At 54.2% G+C, this 18787-nt stretch overlaps 1 protein-coding gene and 1 non-coding gene across 2 annotated transcripts in view; both read right to left on the reverse strand.

The window, feature by feature from the left end:
* FAM83F (family with sequence similarity 83 member F) overlaps positions 1–17958 on the reverse strand; it is a 33746-nt gene extending 15788 nt beyond the window's left edge. Inside the window, exon 1 of the mRNA XM_043882495.1 lies at positions 17114–17958. Coding sequence (XP_043738430.1) covers positions 17114–17596 — 483 coding nt within the window. The 5' untranslated portion in view covers positions 17597–17958. The remainder of the gene's footprint in view (positions 1–17113) is intronic.
* On the reverse strand, positions 10133–10239 carry LOC122680939. Its single transcript, XR_006336848.1, has one exon. It is a non-coding gene; the product is annotated as a U6 spliceosomal RNA (small nuclear RNA).
* Positions 17959–18787: the final 829 nt, after the last annotated feature.

Below are 18787 nucleotides of genomic sequence, written 5' to 3' on the forward strand. Positions count from 1 at the left end.
TATACACTGAATAGAGGGGAAGGGCTGCCTATGGCAGGAGAAAGGGATGGGAGGGAAGCAGAGAGGAAATTCAGAGGGGCTTTCCCTGGATTGATGACGGCAGTGGACCATGAACTGAGGTTCACAACTGGGTCTGCTCCTAAGAGCCCAAACAAACGAACAAAAAGAAATTGGCCTGAAACAGTTCAGGGTAGGTGTGGGGCAAGGACAGTGGGGAGCCTGGAGTGCTGCAGGCCATGGGGCCGCAGAGTCAGACATGGCTTAGTGACCAAACCACAGCAAGGACGATGGGGTGGGGCTGGATGGTGGTGGGTTTTGGTTTTAACAGGCCGCTTCAGGCTTCATTCCAGCAGAACACAGCTCCCAGCATCTAGTAGGCTCGGGATATCTTATCTTCCACGTGCTGCCTGAGGTCAGAGTCCATCGTTTGCTCATTTCCAGACTCTCTGCGGTGTCCAGCTCAAGGCGGACTCTCAATATGTTGCCGGGGAGGGCCTGACTGGCTCAGGAAAGCACGTCAAGATTCACTCGTATTCTTGTTTTGTAATTGAAAGCGCAGGGAGCCAGCTCACCCTCGCCCCGACCCGAAGGAGGAGGTGTGGGGACAGCATGGCAAACCAGAGGGAGAGATGTGTCCCGGCGGGGTGGGGGTGGGGGCGCCCTGCTTTGGGGAGGCTTGGTCTGCGGCGCCCTGGTGAGAGCCAGCCATCTGTGTCACTACCAATTAAGCAGTGAGATATCTGTAGTGGGAAAAAAAATCAATTGCTCGCTGACTCCTGCAATCTCGTTGTGGAGGAGAGGTGATAATTACCCTCCGCTTTGGTCTCGGAGGCCTGGCTTGACATTCCGATCCACGGGCGGCATACGGCCCATGAAAACTAGCTCCCTATTCCCGCCCGGTGTTTAATGCGCCACGTGATGCTCTGGGCCAAACCCGACTTCAAGGCTCCCGGTATAAATGGAAAACCGGGTTTTAAAAGAGGGACGTGGATTTCGTCAAGAGGGAAGTCATTCCTTCTTCCCGGCGGGCTCCCAGCCTTCTTTACCTGGTTACCCACTGATGCGCGGCACCTGGGGGGAGAGGTTAATTTGAGGCAGCAGGAGTTTCTAGAAGCTGTTGCAGGCCCCGGCAAAGAGGCTCTGATGCTGTAATACTTCTCATCGGGTACTTGGTTAGCTAACTGTCTCCTCCTTTGATATCTGGCCTCAGTGGTGGGGCGGGGAAGCAGGGTGCATTAGGGAGCCTCAGAATTCCCCTCCATCTGTCATTTACCTTTAATTAAACTGCCAGCTTTTCAGATTCTCTTCCTGGGCTCCTTAATTACCATTAGATTAACAAAATGAATGGGAAGGACTCCACCTGCCCTGTGCACTCCACACGGCTGCTCAAGACCGCGGGGCCTGGCGCCCCTGGGTGTGTTGGGATGACCTGGTCTGAACGCCCACCACACTGCTGGTCCCTGTGCCACACAGCAATGCTCTCTGGCCTGCCCCGGAGGCACTTCCAAAGTCAACATCCTCTCGGTCACCCTGGCCAGAAGCCCGAGTCTACTGGCCTCCTCCCTTCCCCTCCCTGTGACCAAATCTGATCGCCACCAAGTCCAACAGAGCCTGCCTCCTCCGTGTACTTTCTCTGGGTCAGCTCCTTTCTGCTCTCACTGCACGGCTGCCTCACTTGGCACCCCCTCGTTTTAACGTTTATTTTTATTTATTCGGCTGTGCCGGGTCTTAGTTGCGGCCTGTGGGATCTTAGCTGCCCACCCAGGGAGCGAACCTGGGCCCTCTGCTCTGGGAGCACAGAGTCTTAGCCACTGGACAACAGGGAAGTAGTCTCCCCTCTCATTTCTTAGTGAACTTCTGGAATAGTTTCCTAATTAGTCTCGCCTTTTCCATCTCTGTGCTCCAACTCTTTCTCCATACCAGTGACACTCCCTCTCCCCCCAAGCAACAGACTGATGAAGTGGTGGGTCCCACAGTCAAACTCCTTAACTTGGTATTGAAGGACCTCATGATGGCCCCTTCCTCCTCTCCAGCTTCATCCTGGACCGTCTCGCGTCTGCCCCCTGCTTTCAGCCACGCAGGATGACCTGCAGTTACCCTAACACAGGGTTTCTCTACAGTAGCACTTCCGGGCACAGTAGGGAGGCGGGGCATGCTATCCTGTGCATTGCAGAATGTTTAGTAGCAAGCCAGTAGCATCACCCAAAATGGGGACAACCAAAAATGTCTATAGATACAGATAAATGTCTCCTAAGGACAAAATTGCATCACCCTCTCTACCCTGCTTTGAGAACCACTACACATAACAGGTAGTTTCCAGTTCTTCTGTTCCTTCCCCTCCCGTACTCCTGTGAAACATTTATGCATCTTTCAAGACCCAGGCAAGAATTTCCTGAACGTTCCCCACTCCCTGATTCCTGCCCACATTGTGTCCTAGGCAAATAACAGAGGTCCTTGACATTTTATTGTAACATCTGCTCAATGGCTCTGTTCTTTACTGGGCTGTGGGCTCCCGGATGGTAGGGGCCATCTGATTTATCTCGAAATCTCCACCCTCAGGGGACATCTCAATAGTTCTCCATGATTGTGGAATGAATGTCTAAATGGAGGGTGTTTCATGTCTACTGTTTTATTTGTGGGGTGTGGACCTAGCTTTGTGGTTATCTCTTTAATTTCATTAATGACTATAGATATTGTGGTGGAGGGGGAAAAAAAAAAAGAATGCTGAGCAGGATTCTTGGTTAGATCATCTTGCTGGAAGGCAGAGCTGGAGTTCTTCCTCAAGGGCACAGAGAAGGGAAAAGAAATGGGTGCCTTCTGGGACTGCTGCCTGAACGCCGGTCCCAGGTCTGGCCTGCCTCCACTCCACCTACCCAAGGTCTTGACGGAGCAGCCAGCCGGTGAGTGGGGACAATACTCAACCAAGGGGTAAAAGTCCACACCAAGGACATCTGGGGGCAGAGCTGCCCCCAGCACGTACAGCCAGCACCTCTGTGCAGATTACAAAAGGGTACCTGTCCTCCCTGTGGTGGAAGCAAGCTGATAAACTGAGCATGGGCTACCAGTCAGCCCCATAAAGCCGCTGAGGCCCAGAGTAGCGCACAGGCTGTGTCTCTGCCCGTGGCCCCTGCACTGAAGGACATTCCAGACGTGCAGAACCTCAGAGCTAGGAGGAAACGGAACAGAGCCCAGCCCCGAGGTTAAGTTTCCCAGCTGCGTCTTTGGCAGAGGTGGGACGAAAGCCCAGCTTCTGACCCCAGTCCAGTGCTGTCACCCCCAGATGATGTGGTCAGGGCAGGCTCTGGGGACATCTGCTCTGGCTAGGACCTGAGGTCACCCCGATCATACAAAACCAGGGTGCACACATACAGCCGGAAAATACCACCCTCTCCTTCACTGGTTTCCCCAGGTCTGCTGACGTGGAGCCCAGGCACGGGGGTGGGTGTGGCTGCCACCGCTGTGACATAGATCCGCCCATCTCACTGAGCTCCATGGTGGGGGAAAAGCAAGAGGCCACAGGTCAAGCAAGCTCCTTGCAGGGATGTACTGGTGATGGTCTTTTCCCTGGGGAGGAAAGGAGGGAGCCCACCAAGGCACAGGGGCAGTCCCAGTCCCCATGGGCCCACTGATGACCCATATGAGCCTGGGGCCCAACTTTTACCTCCCATGTCTGCCCTGCCTGCCTCCCAGGGCTGTTGGGAGGTTCCAATGAGATCATGCCTATAAAATTCCATGAAAAAGCTATATGGTTATGAGAGGCAATCACCAAACAGGGTTGCTGTTGTCCAGTCATTCAGTCATGTCCAACTCTGCGACCCCATGGACTGCAGCACACCAGGCTTCCCCGTCCTTCACCATCTCCTGGAGTTTGCTCTGACTCATATCCATTGAGTTGGTGATACCAACCAACCATCTCAACTTCTGTCACTCTCTTCTCCTCCTGCCCTCAATCTTTCCCAGCATCAGGGCCTTTTCCTATGAATGGGGCCAGCTGCCCACACCTCCAGTCCGAAGGAGCGTTGGGGTAGGAAGGGCAGCAGGTGGGCAGACTGGTCAGCTGCTGCCTCCTAGGAGGGCCATCTGTCTGGCAGTCCAAGGGAGTCAGTTCTGGGTGGACCACCCAGCATTCGGCTCAGACAGCCCAGCTGTGTGGAGCACCTTCTCTGATCTGCCCAGGGAGCCATCAATGTCTCCAGAGCACTGGCTGTCACACTGGAGCATGTAAAGAGCATCAACCCTGTGTGGGGCTGGGTGAGGTACGCCTGCTGGGTGCGCAGATTCCAGGGCCCCATCCTCAGAGCATCGGACTCGGCAGGCCCATAAAAGTACATTTTAACAGCACCCCGCCACCCCCACCCCACCCACCTCAGGTGATCTGAACGCAGGTGGAGGATGGATCACACTTGGGAGTAACGGCGGTGTGTGGGAGAGAATCTATTCCTTGGAAGCAGAAGGTCTCACTGGTTGTGTGATCTTGAGTGAGTCACTTAATCTAAGTCTCAGTTTCCTCATTTTAAAATGGGGAGGTGGTCGCTTCACAGGATTGCTCCGAGTTTTAAATGAGGACGCAGCAGGGCGAGGAGCACAGAACCTGGCCTGTTGTGAGCTGAGGGTCCACGCCGGCAGAACTTTCTCTCCTCTGAAGGAACTCAGAACAAAGGGGCCTCACTTCGAAGGTGGCCGGGTCAGCACGGGGGTGCATGCTCCCAAGGAGCCAGGCGTGCAGAGCTGCCCACGGGCGCCGGACATCACAGCGGAGATGTTTTCCTCTGCTTGATACCATGTCCAGCAGACCCAGCCCGGGGTGGTGATGAAAGTCCAGGCAATGCTACACTTCCAGGAGAGTCAGAACCTTAACTGATGGAGGGGAAGGGCAGCTCAATCAAGGGATGAGTGAGTCTGTACAATGCATGATCCTTCAAGTGATGCTGGGAGACTGCGTTCGCTCACCAAGCAGGAAACACACCGCTAGGAAAACTATGGCCCGGGGAGTTCCCTGGGGGGCGTCCAGTGGTTGGGACTCAGAGCATTCACTGCTGAGGGTCCACGGTTCAATTCCTGCTTGGGGAACTAAGATCCTGCAAGCCACGTGGCATGACCAAAAAAACCAAAAGTCCCTGCTGTCCCAGTGGAGAGCACCTCCAGGTGGGGTTTGGGACCCAACTGGCTGCTGCTGAGTGCATGGCAAAGACTTTCTTTTGTCATGGTGGCTGCAACAGGCCCCATCCAATTTCTGCCTCAGTGGGATGTGAACAGCTGGGCGAGAAAGCTTTACCTTAAGCATTCTGGATGTGCTCCCTGGGGTGAGAGAGAAGAGGAGAGCTCGGGAGAGGAGGTTTGCACGGCCACCCAGGGGACACCCACAGACACCTTGTATCCTCCACCCCTGGACTCTAGATTCATTTCTCGAAATCCCCACAGTCCAGAAGCAACCTGGAGCAAGTGGAGGAAGCACAGACTAGAGTCGGGGTCCCACAGAGGTAGTGAGTCGGTGGGCGTTGCTTGTCCCCTGGGAACTCTGCCTGTAAAGCGAGGCTGCCTCACGGTTCTTGTGAGGCCGGGCGCGAGCTGGGGGCTCAGCGTCAGCTCCATGGGAGAACGAGCTCCCACAGGCCTTCCACTCTTGGCAGGTGGAGCCAATAACCCAACCCAAACTATGCTGCTTCCCGGCCCAAACCCGTGGCCTGACGTCGGCCTCGCCAAAGGCCCTCCGTGTGCTTCTGGCCCACCCGCTTCCTCGATGATAACCTCCTCTGCCTTCTCCAGGCACACCCCGCTGGCTCCAGCCCTGGTGCCTTCACGCACACTGTCACCTGCCTTCTCCCTGAGGGAACAGGAATGCCCGTTCCGTGTCGAGGCCCTTTGTTTCCCTCTCCCCGGGCCGTCCCCGGTTCATCCTGGCTCCCGGGTCCCCAGCTCCCAGGGCAGTGTGTGCCTCTCCCGGGAGGCCTGTCTGCTCAGGCCTGGGTCTGTCTGAGCGCACGGCGGGGGACAGAGGCCTGCCGGGCTGTGCTACACGGGAAGCACGGGTCTAAACAGAGCACCTCCGCAGTAGGGAGCGCCCCTCGGGGGGCCTGACGAAGCAGACTGGACCAGAGCCCTGGCCCACCGAGAGGGCAGAGCCAAGACCTCTGGGGTGGTACTGTCGGCCTGGAGGCCCGGTGTCTGGGCTTTGTCCTCTGAGGATTCCCAGCTGTCTGCGGCCATGTTACATTGTTTCAGGCTCACTAATTAGACATCATTAAACACCAGGCTCCCTTCTGCACTGCCAGGCGCTGGAGCCCAACTCTGCCAGCCAGGCCCCTTCCTCTCGCAGACTCCCTGGCCTCTGGGCCAGTTCTGTTCCCGACTCTGCTGTGCGCCACTGGGGCTCACTCCCCGTCCATCTGAGCCTTACGAGGTGCTCTTGACACTCATTCCCCAGACGAGGTGGATGAAGGGGTGATGGAAAGGAGACTTGGGCCGGGTCTCTGCAGACACAGAAACAGACTGTGCCTGTGTGAGCAAGATCAGCGAATTCAGCTGCGAAACGGCATCTGTGATCCACCAGGGAGTACGCAGAGCAATTCTTTTTAAGATCCTGGGCCAGCTTTTCACTGCCCCGTGGCACGCTTCTGGGATAACTTTCCCTGCACTAAGTTGGTGTTAATTAGTGAAAATTATCTAATGCAAGCTCATTTAACATTAGCTTAAAGCTAAACATAATTAGGAAGATAAATCAGCTGCTAAAAAAAAAAAATCCAAGGAAGATACACAGATGATTTTTAGGATCAGCTGCTGGTTTGGGTTACTGGCCTGGAGCTCTGAGCATCACACAATACGCGGGGAAGGCAGGACTCCAAGAAGTACCTTCGAGCTATTTCTTGATTGATCCATCAGGGCAAGACAACTGGAGTTGGCAGTTTGCCCGGGAGGTTCTGCGAGGTGGTCAAGATAACCTGGTGGCCACTGCCAGGTAGTGAAGCTACCTGGGAGGGCTTCCCCAGAGAGGCAAGTGGAGGGTGCGGGGAGCAGGGTAAGGCAGTCAGGAGGAGCTGGGCAATGGGAACCGTGTGAACCTGTGCACTCCCAGGACTCTGGTCTTGCATACCTTGCCCTCTGCCCACCAGCCCTTCCATACTGGCTGCTGCAGGGCGCAACTCCCAAGAGTTCTCTGTGGCCCCGGAGCTCAGTGAGACTCAGGCTCATCTCAGTTCCCGTTAGGCTTCACTATTTACCCACTGCTGTGAGACAAGGGAGAGGCAGGTTCAACCCCTGGGTTGGGAAGATGCCCTGGAGGAGGAAATGGCAACCCACTCCAGTATTCTTGCCTGGAAAATCCCAAGGACAGAGGAGCCTGGGGAACTACAATCAAAGGGGTCGCAGAGTCGGACATGACTGAGTGACTAAGCGTGTGTGACTTTATGCTCGGTGGCTCAGCCGTGTCCATCTCTTTGCAACCCCATGGATTGTAGTCCCACAGGCTCCTCTGTCCGTGGGATTTTCCAGGCAAGAATACTGGAGTGGGTTGCCATTTACTACTTCATGTGTGACCTTATCATCTGTAAAATGGAAAGTTCCTAGACTATCGTGAAGGTTAAAAGAAATTATATATTTCAAAAGGGCTAGTGTGGTCTGGTATTCAAGAACTCAACAGTTTACGGCTTCCAAGGTGACTCAGTGGGTAAAGAATCTGCCTGCAATGCAGGAGAAGTAGAAGACGAGGGTTCGATCCCTGGGTTGGGGAGATCCCCTGGAGAAGGGCATGGCAAGTGTTCTTGCCTGGATAGTCCCATGGACCGAGGAACCTGGTGGGCTGCAGACCACGGGGTTGCAAACAGTCAGACAGGACTGAGATGACTGGGCACGCACACACAACAGCTAACAGCTATCAACACCCTCCTCCCACCTGTACTGCAGTTTATGTTCTTTTTCAGGGTCCACATTTTATGATTCTGTATATTTCTGGAACATGGCACATACTAGATCCTCAGTGAAACAAAGGGAGTGAATGAGCGGATGTGGGGAAGGGAACCCTCTTGGGATAAGGAGGTAAGCATACTCACAGTTGGTCCTCGAAGACCCACAGAGAGGTGAAGAGCCCTGGTCCCCGCCCCGCCCCCACCTTCTGCTGACTCGCTGCTAGGACACAGAACAGAAAAGAGCTTTTATCTGGAGCCTCCCACTGGCCCCACCAGTACCATGAAAGGCCCAACATGGTGACCACAGGACAAGATGGGTCAGGGTGAGTTAACAGATTATTGGAGACTCGGGCCAGAGAGACCACTAACTAGAAGAGCCACTGGCTCTTTTCTTGGGCTAAGATTCTGGGATCATTAGCAAGTTCACAGACTCCACGAATTTCAGAGGAGGAAAGGAAAACAGGGGCAGGCAGCGGACCAGCTACGGCTGACGGCTGACTGGTCTTGGCCCCTGGGGGGGGCGGGGGGGGGGGGAGGGTGGCGGAGGGGCCGGGATCACTAGAGTGACTCAGCCTGGGGTAGGGGGTGGTCAGGACAGCGCCAGGAACAGAGGCAGGCGGTCAGCCAGGACCCGCCCCGGCTCATGGTCCTCTGCCCTGCTCCTCTCTCCCTCCAGACTGGAAGCCTGCCCCAGAACAGGCTCTGCCCTGTACACTCGGCAGAGAGGGTGGTGGATTTGACCACCAGCCAAGGCGAAGCAGTGAGATAGCATCCTGATGGGGTGGCATGGGGGTGGGGTTGCTGGCTGGGACTCCCATCAAGGTCTCAGTTTGACAGTGAGGACCCAAGTCCAGGGAAGAGGGTCAGAAAGTGGCCAGTAAGAAGTCCCTGGAGACCAGGTCTAATCTCTGGTTGGGGAACTAAGATCTCACATACCTTGAGGTGACTGAGCCTGCTTGCTGAAACAAAGAGCCCCTACGCCACAGCTAAGACTTGACGCAGCCAAAAATACATTAGAAAAAAAAAAAGGTCCCTGGGAGGGAATTCTCTGGTAGTCTAGTGGTTAGAACTCGGCGCTTTCACTATTAAAGACATGGGTTTGATCCCTGGTCGAGAAGCGAAGATCCCACAATCGACGCGGTTTGGCCAAACTAAATAAACAGGTCCCTGGGAGCTACTCAGACCAGCTTCTTGGTGATGTGACCTGTCCCAGTGCCACAAGCAGCAAGAATCCTCCTCTCTCCTACTCCCACTGAAGTAGTCTCGTTCTTGTTTGTTTCCAGAACCAGTTGGTGAGTTTCCCAGAGCCTGGGTGGCAACAAACATACTTAGTATCTGGGATTTCAGAGGGAAGAGGTGGCCATGGGGACAATCCCCAGAAGCAACTGCATGTGTAGCAGAAGGACACAAGCCTTGAGCTCAGACCTGGGTGAATCCCAGCTGGGCTCTGAGCAGCTCTGCGGCCTCTTGCTCTCCCTGAGCCTCTGGGAAAAGCCCCTTTCCCGTGCCAGGTGCTGAGGACTCGATTAATTAAAGGAAATAACACGCGGAGCACCGATCTTTCAACAATGTTAGCCCCTCTTAACATAAACCTCCCCTTTTTTTTTTAACAGGTTTCCATTCAGTTTTCTTTTCCCCCATTTATTTTTATTAGTTGGAGGCTAATTACTTTATAACATTGTAGTGGTTTTTGTCATACATTGACATGAATCAGCCATGGATTTACATGTGTTCCCCATCCTGAACCCCCTCCCACCTCCCTCCCCATCCCATCCCTCTGGGTCATCCCAGTGCACCAGCCCCAAGCACTTGTCTCATGCATCCAACATGGACTGGCGATCTGTTTCACCCTTGATAATATACATGTTTTGATGCTGTTCTCTCAGATCATCCCACCCTCGCCTTCTCCCATAGAGTCCAAAAGTCTGTTCTATACATCGGTGTCTCTTCTTCCATCTTGCATATAGGGTTATCGTTACCATCTTTCTAAATTCCATATATATGTGTTAGTATACTGTATTGGTGTTTATCTTTCTGGCTTACTTTACTCTGTATAATGGGCTCCAGTTTTATCCATCTCATTAGAACTGATTCAAATGTATTCTTTTTAATGGCTGAGTACTATTCCATTGTGTATATGTACCACAGCTTTTTTTTTTTTTTTTTTTTTTTTACCACAGCTTTCTTATCCATTTGTCTGCTGACGGGCATCTAGGTTGCTTCCATGTCCTAAAAATATGGAACGCTTCACGAATTTGCGTGTCATCCTTGTGCAGGGGCCATGCTAATCTTCTCTGTATCGTTCCAGTTTTAGTATATGTGCTGCCGAAGCGAGCACAACATAAACCCCTTTTATCCGCATCTCTCACTCCTCTTTTTCAAAATGCTGTCTCATAGTCTTGCGTTAGAGTCTCAGAGCAATCATATGAAAGTAAGTGAGAAGAATTATTCCCATTTTACAGATGCAGAGGTAGAGGCCAAGCCAATGCCAAATGATTTGCCCAAGGTCAACTGGTGGCGGAGGAAAGAGACAACCAGGGCAAGAACGAGGCTGCCAACCGTGTACCCCCTCCCCTGGCGTTGCCCTGGCCTCTTGAGACCAGTGTCCAGCAAAACTGGCTATGCCACCAGAAGCCCAAGAAGTCACGATGAAAGGCACCCCCCCATCAAGGCCCCATCTTCTACTTGTGATCCCCCTGGGAGACACCCATCTTCAGAGTTTCAGAGACCTAAAGTGTCAGATTTCAGAGGAACCAAGCCTCTCCAAAGACAGAAACACAGCCTGTCCCACGCCTCAACCCACCCCACTGCCGTGTCCCCATGCCCCCTGTGCAGGCTCTAGTTCTTGAGAAGTCTTTACAGACTGATCTCAGGCTCCTTGAACTGGCTCTTCCAGGTGATTCTGGGAGGGGAACGCCCTCAGGGATCCCCGGTTCAGGGCACCCGTGGCGGATCCTACAGAAGAACCCTGGCTGAGAACTTGGCTGCCACAGCCCTGCAGGAGAGCTGCCCTGACAAACAGCCACCAAATCTAGGCCAGCAGAGAAGTGTGGGGCTGGGGGGAAGGGAGGGCCGTTGGAGCTGCTCCCCTGATGAGAGGAGGAAACAGGAAGCACACCTGCGCGGGGCCTCCAACCTGAGGACGAGAAGCAACCCCTGGCTGCCCGAACTCTGATCTCCTGGCCTGATCTCCCAGCCGGCAGCCCTGAGTCCTGGGCGGAAGACCAGCCACGCCTCCCTCCCAGCTCCGAGAGGGGACTTGTACCATACTTTCTCGGTATCCTCAGCTTTCACACTGTTTCTTCCTTGTTTTTCAAAACTATCCGAAATCTAGGTAATATCCTCCAACTGTGCAGATCAGGAGTCCCAGGGAGGCAAGTGATTCAACCCCAAATTAGTAAGTAGACAGATTAGGGCAGAAACCAAGACCTTTCAGCTTCAGAGTCCATTCTCTGTCCTTGACGTGAAGTTGGGTCTCTGTTGCTCCCAGGATCAGTGATGGAGCATAAAGGAGAGAGACTTAAAACTCAGTAGCCACAGCGCCCAGGGCTTGGCAGAGATGCCGGACAGGCCCAGACAAGATCCTGGAAGGGCTATGAGGTGCGCGGTCCCTGGAACTGCAGCTGTGTCATTACCAGCCTCGAGGGGGAAAGGACTCTGGAACTGCCCTGAGCCTCAGAAATAATGCCCACATGGAATGATCCACAGCGGGAAGAAGGGTTAGGCGGGCAGATGGTGTAAGTTGGACCACAGGTCACAGGCTGCCCTGAGAGACCTTCTCTTGTTCTGCACAGCAAATCAGGCTTTATTAACATTTATTTCTTTGGCTGTGCTGGGTCTTAATTACAGACTTGCGAACTCTTAGTTGCCGTATGTGGGAACTAGTTCCCTGACCAGGGATGGAACCCAGGTCCCCTGCGTTGGGGTCTCAGAGTCTTAGCCACTGGACCACTGGGGAAGTCCTCCCGAATCAGGCTTTTAAAAGGCAGCTCAGAAGCTCTAGCTAAAACCTCTGCCATGGAAGGGAAAGAGAACAGGGAAAGGTATTAGGGAGAATTGGGACCAGCTCTCAAACAAGGCATCAAGGTGGCTAACGAATGTATCATCATACCCAAATTTCACAAACCAGCAATATTTAAGTCCATATATATGTAAACTGCTCTTTTGTTTCCTCTCTCTTTCCTCTGTTCATTGTCTATATCCCAGGGCCCAGCACAGTGCCTGGTACAAAGAAGATGCTGTGTACTATTTGCTGGATGTACCTGAAAGAGGAAGAGCTGATAGAGGCTAACGGGGGAAGACAGTGGCAAAGGTGGCTACCCGCCAAGCTGAGCCTCCTGGTGAAGTGAGCCGCACCCCCTGGGCATGTGTGCCCAGCAGCTCTCGCCTATCGGCTACCCAGACCTCTAAGCAAGCCTGCTAACCTGGCCAACCGTGCCTTCTGCTCTGGAGCCCTTCCCCAGAGGCCTCTGCATCCCTCCCCCCAGTTTAGAGCCCTCTTCCCTCTGCTGCCAGGTGGCTTGATATGAGGAGGATTAATGGAGACCCTTAGCAATGTGCAGTTCAACTGGAGCCTCTGCAGGCTTCCCTAGAGGGATGGAGAGGGGCTGGGGGCCAGTGGGAGATAGTCTCCAATCAGTTAAACGAACCACTGGTCACCTGTGCTGCTGGGGCTCCACAAAGACAATGGAGGGGGTGTAGGAAGGAAGTCCCAGTTCTTCGAAAGCTCTGGTCTCCGAGGATCAGATGGGCTCTCCTCAAGCGAGCCCTGTGCCAGACACACAGGTGGCACAAACAAGGAGCCACATCTGGGAACAAAAAGTCACTTTTGGATTGAAAATTTTGATCGAGTGCCAAGGAAGCGGCGGCCTCTGAGCCAGGCCCTGAAGGGAGGGGACAAACCACTGACAGGCAGAGATGGGGGTCCGGCCAGGCCTGCCCCCCACACCCCTCTGCCTCCCACCAACTAGGTGGGCCTGCCCCTCCCCACTGCCGCCGGAACAGAGAGCAGGGCTTCGGTTCATCAAAGCTGCCTGGCCCTGCATCCCACCCTCTCCGGGGCTGGGTTTATGTTTATGCGGGGTCACTGGGAGTTCTGATCACTGGACCTGGGGGAGCTGTCATCCCCTCTTCTGAAGACAAGTCATCACACCTTTCTGGACCTCAGAGGCTGCCCCTGTGAAAGGAAGATACTATCTGCCTGACATGGTTACTGATACTGACATGGTTACTGAGGCTCAGAGGAAATGCTCGGGGAGGGGCTTGTGGTGAGCAAGCAGGAGCCGGGTAGCTGGTACCCTGGAGTGTGGGGCCCAGGAAGGCAAGGGCCAAGGGTCAGTCTTCGAGGTGGTTAAGCTTTCCTCTGCTCCCGAGGCACAGGCAGGACTCTCTAAACCCGCCCGGTAGCCTCAAAAATGGGTGCCACTGGTCGGAAGGGAGCCGGGGTGCCAAGAAGGGTGGATGCGCCGCGCAGTCTCATCCTGTCTGCTGCGCTCAGACTCGCCCGCAGACAGGCGGCAGCATCAGAAGTCCTCCCCTCACACGGCTCGGGGGCTGGGTTAGGGCCCCCGCCACGCCTTCTGTCAAGCACTCATTAGTCTGTATTAAAACGATAGTTTAGTAGACTGTTAGGCCATTTAAGAGCAGAGGTGCATTTTATATGTCTGTTTTCTACTAAAGTGCTTAGCACACCTTGAAATATTTGTCCAACGACCCAACTCACTATCCTTCCAAACTGCAGTTGTTTGGTCCTCTCAGCTCTGCCCTTGTGAATAAGAACCAACCATTTCCCTGTCTTCACATGGTCTTGCTTTAAGTCCAGGCCCCCGTCCCCACTCCCTGGGTTACAGTGGTCATAGCAACCCAAGTGGCAGCAACCTCCTTGGTCCCCTCTGCCAGTGGGAGACAGGCCATGGGCTCACTTCTGGGTTCCAGAAGGCACCCTTTCTGCCTATACTTTATTAAAAAAATTTTTTTTAAATTAATTAATTTGACTGCACCAGCTCTTAGTTGCTGCATGTGGGATCTTTAGTTGTAACACGTGGGGTCTAGTTCCCTGACCAGGGATGGAACTCCGGCCCCCTGTACTGGGAGAGCAGAGTTTTAGCCACTGGACCACCAGGGAAGTCCCGGCCTGTACTTCAAGCAGAGTACATCATACAGTGACCCTAAAAATAGCAAATCACGTAAGGGGCATTAAAACAGCAGGAAAAACCCCCGCTTGACAAGGAAACGAGTCCGAATGTCTGAATGCCGGCTATCCGGTACAGCCAGGATGGCGTTCTGCCATTTGCAGAGGCCCGGTGAGCACATAACTTGAGACTGATCAACTCAAAGGCCTCCTCCCACCAAATCATGTTTTCAAAGTGTCTTTTAATCAGGCTCCTTTCTCCACATCTCTGAGGCGTAGGCTTAAAACTCTTGCTGGTCTGTGCCTGTGGGCAAGGCACAGCCACTCCCCCTGAGCCTCCGTTTCCTGTTCGTCACTGAGGAATAAAAATGACAGCCCCTAATGAAGTTACTGAGGATTAAACGAAATAAAATCCTCTGGTGCCCAGGTGGACCTGTGGATTATGTCCTTCTGCCGCTCCCCAACCATATCTGCAACGGTCCCCTGCATCTCTGCACATACATCATCTTGGTCCATCCCACCCGCCCTCAAGGCAGCCAGACTCCCTGGAGACAAGGAAATTCCCTCCCTCAGGTGAAAAGGATGGGGAAGGCTCTAGAGTAATAGTCACAGAGGGTGCCCCGTGCCAGTTGGCTGAGGATGAGTGGGTTTGGGGGGTGGGGACAGGCAAAGGTCAGAAGGTGTAGCCTTCAGAGTAGAAACTGGGGATCTGGGTGTTTCCATGACCAACCACATGACCTTTAGGCAAGCCTCTTTCCTTCTCTGTGCCTCAGTTTCCTCGCCTGTGAAAGAGGGTCAACTTTTGCCCTGCCTACTTCACAAGATCTTTGGGAAGAAGGTGCCGCACGCAGGTGAGTGGTCATGATTAAAGAGTCAGGGTTCAGAGAGTCTGAGGGTTTGGGGCATAGACAGCGCCCGAAGCTGCTTCTTCCTGGGGGGAGGTCATCTGCTTTGGACCCAGTTTTAGGACCCTTGCGCCAGGCCCCCCACATACTCAGCTGTCACCACAATAGCTCTTCCCTCCTGTCATTCAAAGCTGCTTGCTGATCTGAAGCACAAAGCTTTCTCTCCTGAGTCCCCTAAGGAGAAACAAGAGTTTCTTAAGTTTCCTCTTCCTCCATTCCGGTTTTCTCTCTCCCTTTTCAACCCTGCAATTTACCTCCCTTGGGAAGCCCTCCAAGATTGGGCATATCCAGCCTCAAAATCTGTTTTCCTTACAGCATATCCCCTCGGCAGCATTTAACTCTTGGAGGGCAAAGGCCACAGCTTATATCTTTCTATGGCTAGTGCCTGGAACTCAGGAAATAATAACTGGTTTAATATGTGAATACTGGGTCAGTTCACAGTTGTTCAAGTTTCTGTTGTTAAATATTTAAAGAGTTCAGAACACTCCACTACCTAGGAGACTCCCAACATCCCACATGGAACTAGAGGTCCCAGTGGGCAGGGCTCTGTCTCTCCCTTCTTGTAACCTGTTGCCCAGGTGTGATCAGGCTAGCTCCATTCAAGATCCTTGGTTTAATCTGTTGCATCATCAGACAGCACTGTGGTTAACAGGAAGCACTTCGGTGTTTGAATTTTGGCTTGGCAAGTAACTTAACTGTTTTGAGTCCCAAAATAAGGAAAATACCCATCTCACTCAGTAGTTGTGAAAATCACTAGCACTGTGGCTGGCACACATTAAGTACTCAAAAATCAAGGCTTATTAGTATTACATCGTAGGACTTGACCCCTGACCCCAGCTCCAGCCTGCTACACAGGATTGTCGCCCACATCCTTTCTCCTCCTCTGTTCAAACTTGCCTTTCTCTTCTGCAGAATGCAATAGACAAAAGAACTCTCAGGCAGACAAGCTGGGATTCTTTAGAGAGGGAGGGTGGAAACACAGACAGTGAAAACTTAACCCTTCCTTCTAGCAGCCAATCTAGCCAACCACCTGCATCATGCCTTCCAGAAGAGGAGCCCCACCATGGGTGTCTCAAGTTCAGCCTCCAGGGTGTAACAGGACTCCAACCACAGTCCTCGAGTTGAATTAGAACGGTGAACCCAAGCCACTTCTGTTGTATATTATGAACTGGGTACCAGAGGCTGCTGATGTCTCTTAACAAATCTCAATGTAGGGGAACCAGACTTAGCAAATAAAAACACAGAATGCCCTCATTAAATCTGATTTTCAGATAAACAGTGAATGACTTTTTAACATCAGTATGTTTCATGCAATATTTGAATCATACTGTATAATGCTAAAAAATTTCTTCTTGTTATTCTGGAATTCAAATTTAACAGGACATCTCATATTTTATCTGGAAACTCTGCCCAACAAACTACTGGCCCCACCAGTATTCTAACCAGTGACTCTGCAAACGTCCCCTCCTTTCAATGCCCTGGCAGAGTAAGTAGATGGGATAAGTGGGAGCTTTTCCCCTGACCTGCTGAGTTTAGGGAGCTGCCCTGTGAAAGTGGCCAGCACAGCGTCAGGCACAGAGTAGGTGGTCAAGAAACATCCTTCATTTATTCCAGGCTGCTTGAGCCCTACTGCTGGGTGCAGAGCCAGTGTGAATGCCAGGGGCCAGGCCAGCTTTGACTCTGGGTGCGGGTGCCTCCTAAGAGCAATGTGGCTGGGGTGGGGGTGGGGAGGCCACACTACACTTCCTATGATTGCCTGAGGATCAAATGAGAAAATGATCAGGGACAAGTTTTGTTAAATCCCTGGGAAGCACACAGGTTATTATCAAGACCTTTGAGTGGCCCATTTTACCACAGGGCTCCACAGCCCCCACTCCTGCCTAGAGAGAGAAACCAGACAGACACATAGACGCGCAGAGCAGAAGAAAGCCAGAGGCGCTGGCCCCTGTAAAAAGGACAAGCAACTGTCCAGCACCTTGTCATTCGCCAGACACATCCATGCTCTCCTCTGCAGCCCCACGGCGGATGGGAGGGTTCTGCACCCCTTTTCCTGAGGGTGGTCAGGGCCGCCAGCCCCAGGCCTTGCCTCGGGGGTCGTGTTGGGGGGGCCTGGTCCTAGGGGTCGGTCGTGGGGGTCCCCATCAATGTGCGTGGCCGGGGCAGGGGCGGGGGCCTACCTTCTGGGCCTGTTGGATCATCTGCCTGACCAGCTGCTTCAGATGGGGCGCCTTCTCGTCCTTGGGGGGGTGGGTGAAGAGGGTGACGCGGCTCACGCCGCGGTAGAAGCCCGCGTCGGTCCAGCCCAGGTCCAGCGGGGGCACCTCGGTGTCCGAGCGGTCGGGCCAGTAGGCCAGGGACTCGCCGGACTCGGCCGCGGCCTGCGCCGGGGTCTTGGCCTTGGCCTTACTCTTGCCCCGGGCGGCGGCGGCGACATCCTCGTAGGGGCTCCAGGCGGCGCGGAGGGCCTGACGCTCCTGGCTGGAGAGGAAGTCCCGCAGCCGCTCCTTCTTGACCCGCTCGCGGTAGGCCTGCTCGCCGCCGCCCAGCAGCGCCTCCAGCGCGGCCCGCCGCCGCTCGCAGTAGTAGAAGGCGGCCTGCGCCTCGGTCACCCTCTCGTTCACGTGCGTCTCGTCCAGGCAGCTCAGCTGGGACTCGGCCATGTCGCCCCGGCCCCGGCCCGGCCGCGGCCCGGTCCCACCGCCGCACCTGAAGCCGCCGAGGGGCGGGGCGCCTCACCTGGCCGCGAGGGCGGCCAATCCGGCGCGGGCCCCGGCGCGGGAGCGGCCGTCGGGCGGGGAGGGGCAGCCGCGCCCTCCGCCTCTGCAGGCACGAGCCGCGGCCGGCGACCTCGGGGCGGGGGTGCTCCGCTGGGGACGCGGCGAGGCCTAGGCCTGCGGGGGCCCAGCCGGGGGCGGGAGCTCTAGAGCCGGCAGGAACTTGGAGCCGGGCGGTACTTAGACCCACGTGCGGCCTCTGGCTCGCTTCCGCCTTCTGGCCCTGACCCTGCGGTGAGGGACCTAACTCTTCCTGCCGCCGAGCCGGCCAGACTCATCTCAGGTGCGCTTTCATTTTACCGGCTGGTAGGGCCTGGAGCACGTGGTCTGGCCAGGGCGTTTCTGGGGTGGCCGACCTGATCACTGACCCATTGCGGGGGTCGGGAGGCCTATGCGAGGCCATACTGTGAAGGCCGAGGAGGGCGGTTGATGTGCAAAAGCGAAATGCTAATAAAACCCCCAGCTCCCCCAACCCATTTGTCCCAGTTCTGAAAGCAGAGGCCTCCAGGGGCTGAATATTCATTGGAAGGACTGATGCTGAAGCTGAAACTCCATCCAATACTTTGGCCACCTGATGCGAAGAACCAACTCATTGGAAAAGACACTGATGCTGGGAAAGATTGAAGGTGGGAGAAGGGGACCACAGAGGATGAGACGGTTGGATGGCATCTCCATCGGGATGGACATGAGTTTGAGCATGCTCCGGGAATTGGTGATGGACAGGGAAGCCTGGCCGTGCAGCAGTCCATGGGGTGGAAAAGAGTCGGACAGGACTGAGAGACTGAACTGAACTGAACGGCGATGGAGCTTTCTCATTTTATTTTGAAGTGGTGTCTGAGCATGTGTGTGTCTCTGTGTGTGTGTGTTGGGCAAGATGGGCAGCCAGAGGTTTGATTACTATATTAGTGATTTAAAATATATGTCTGAGCTCAAGGAAGGAAGAGACACACACATACGTGCACACTCACACACACACATCACCACCACCAGCAGCAGTTCTGCTATTTCCCACTGGATGAAGTATAATCTTCTTAGTCATTAACATATTATTTTGTTCATGCACTGCTGTACAATTTG

Source organism: Cervus elaphus, chromosome 22 (assembly GCF_910594005.1).
Source record: "Cervus elaphus chromosome 22, mCerEla1.1, whole genome shotgun sequence".
In the NCBI taxonomy this organism is placed as follows: Eukaryota; Metazoa; Chordata; class Mammalia; order Artiodactyla; family Cervidae; genus Cervus; species Cervus elaphus.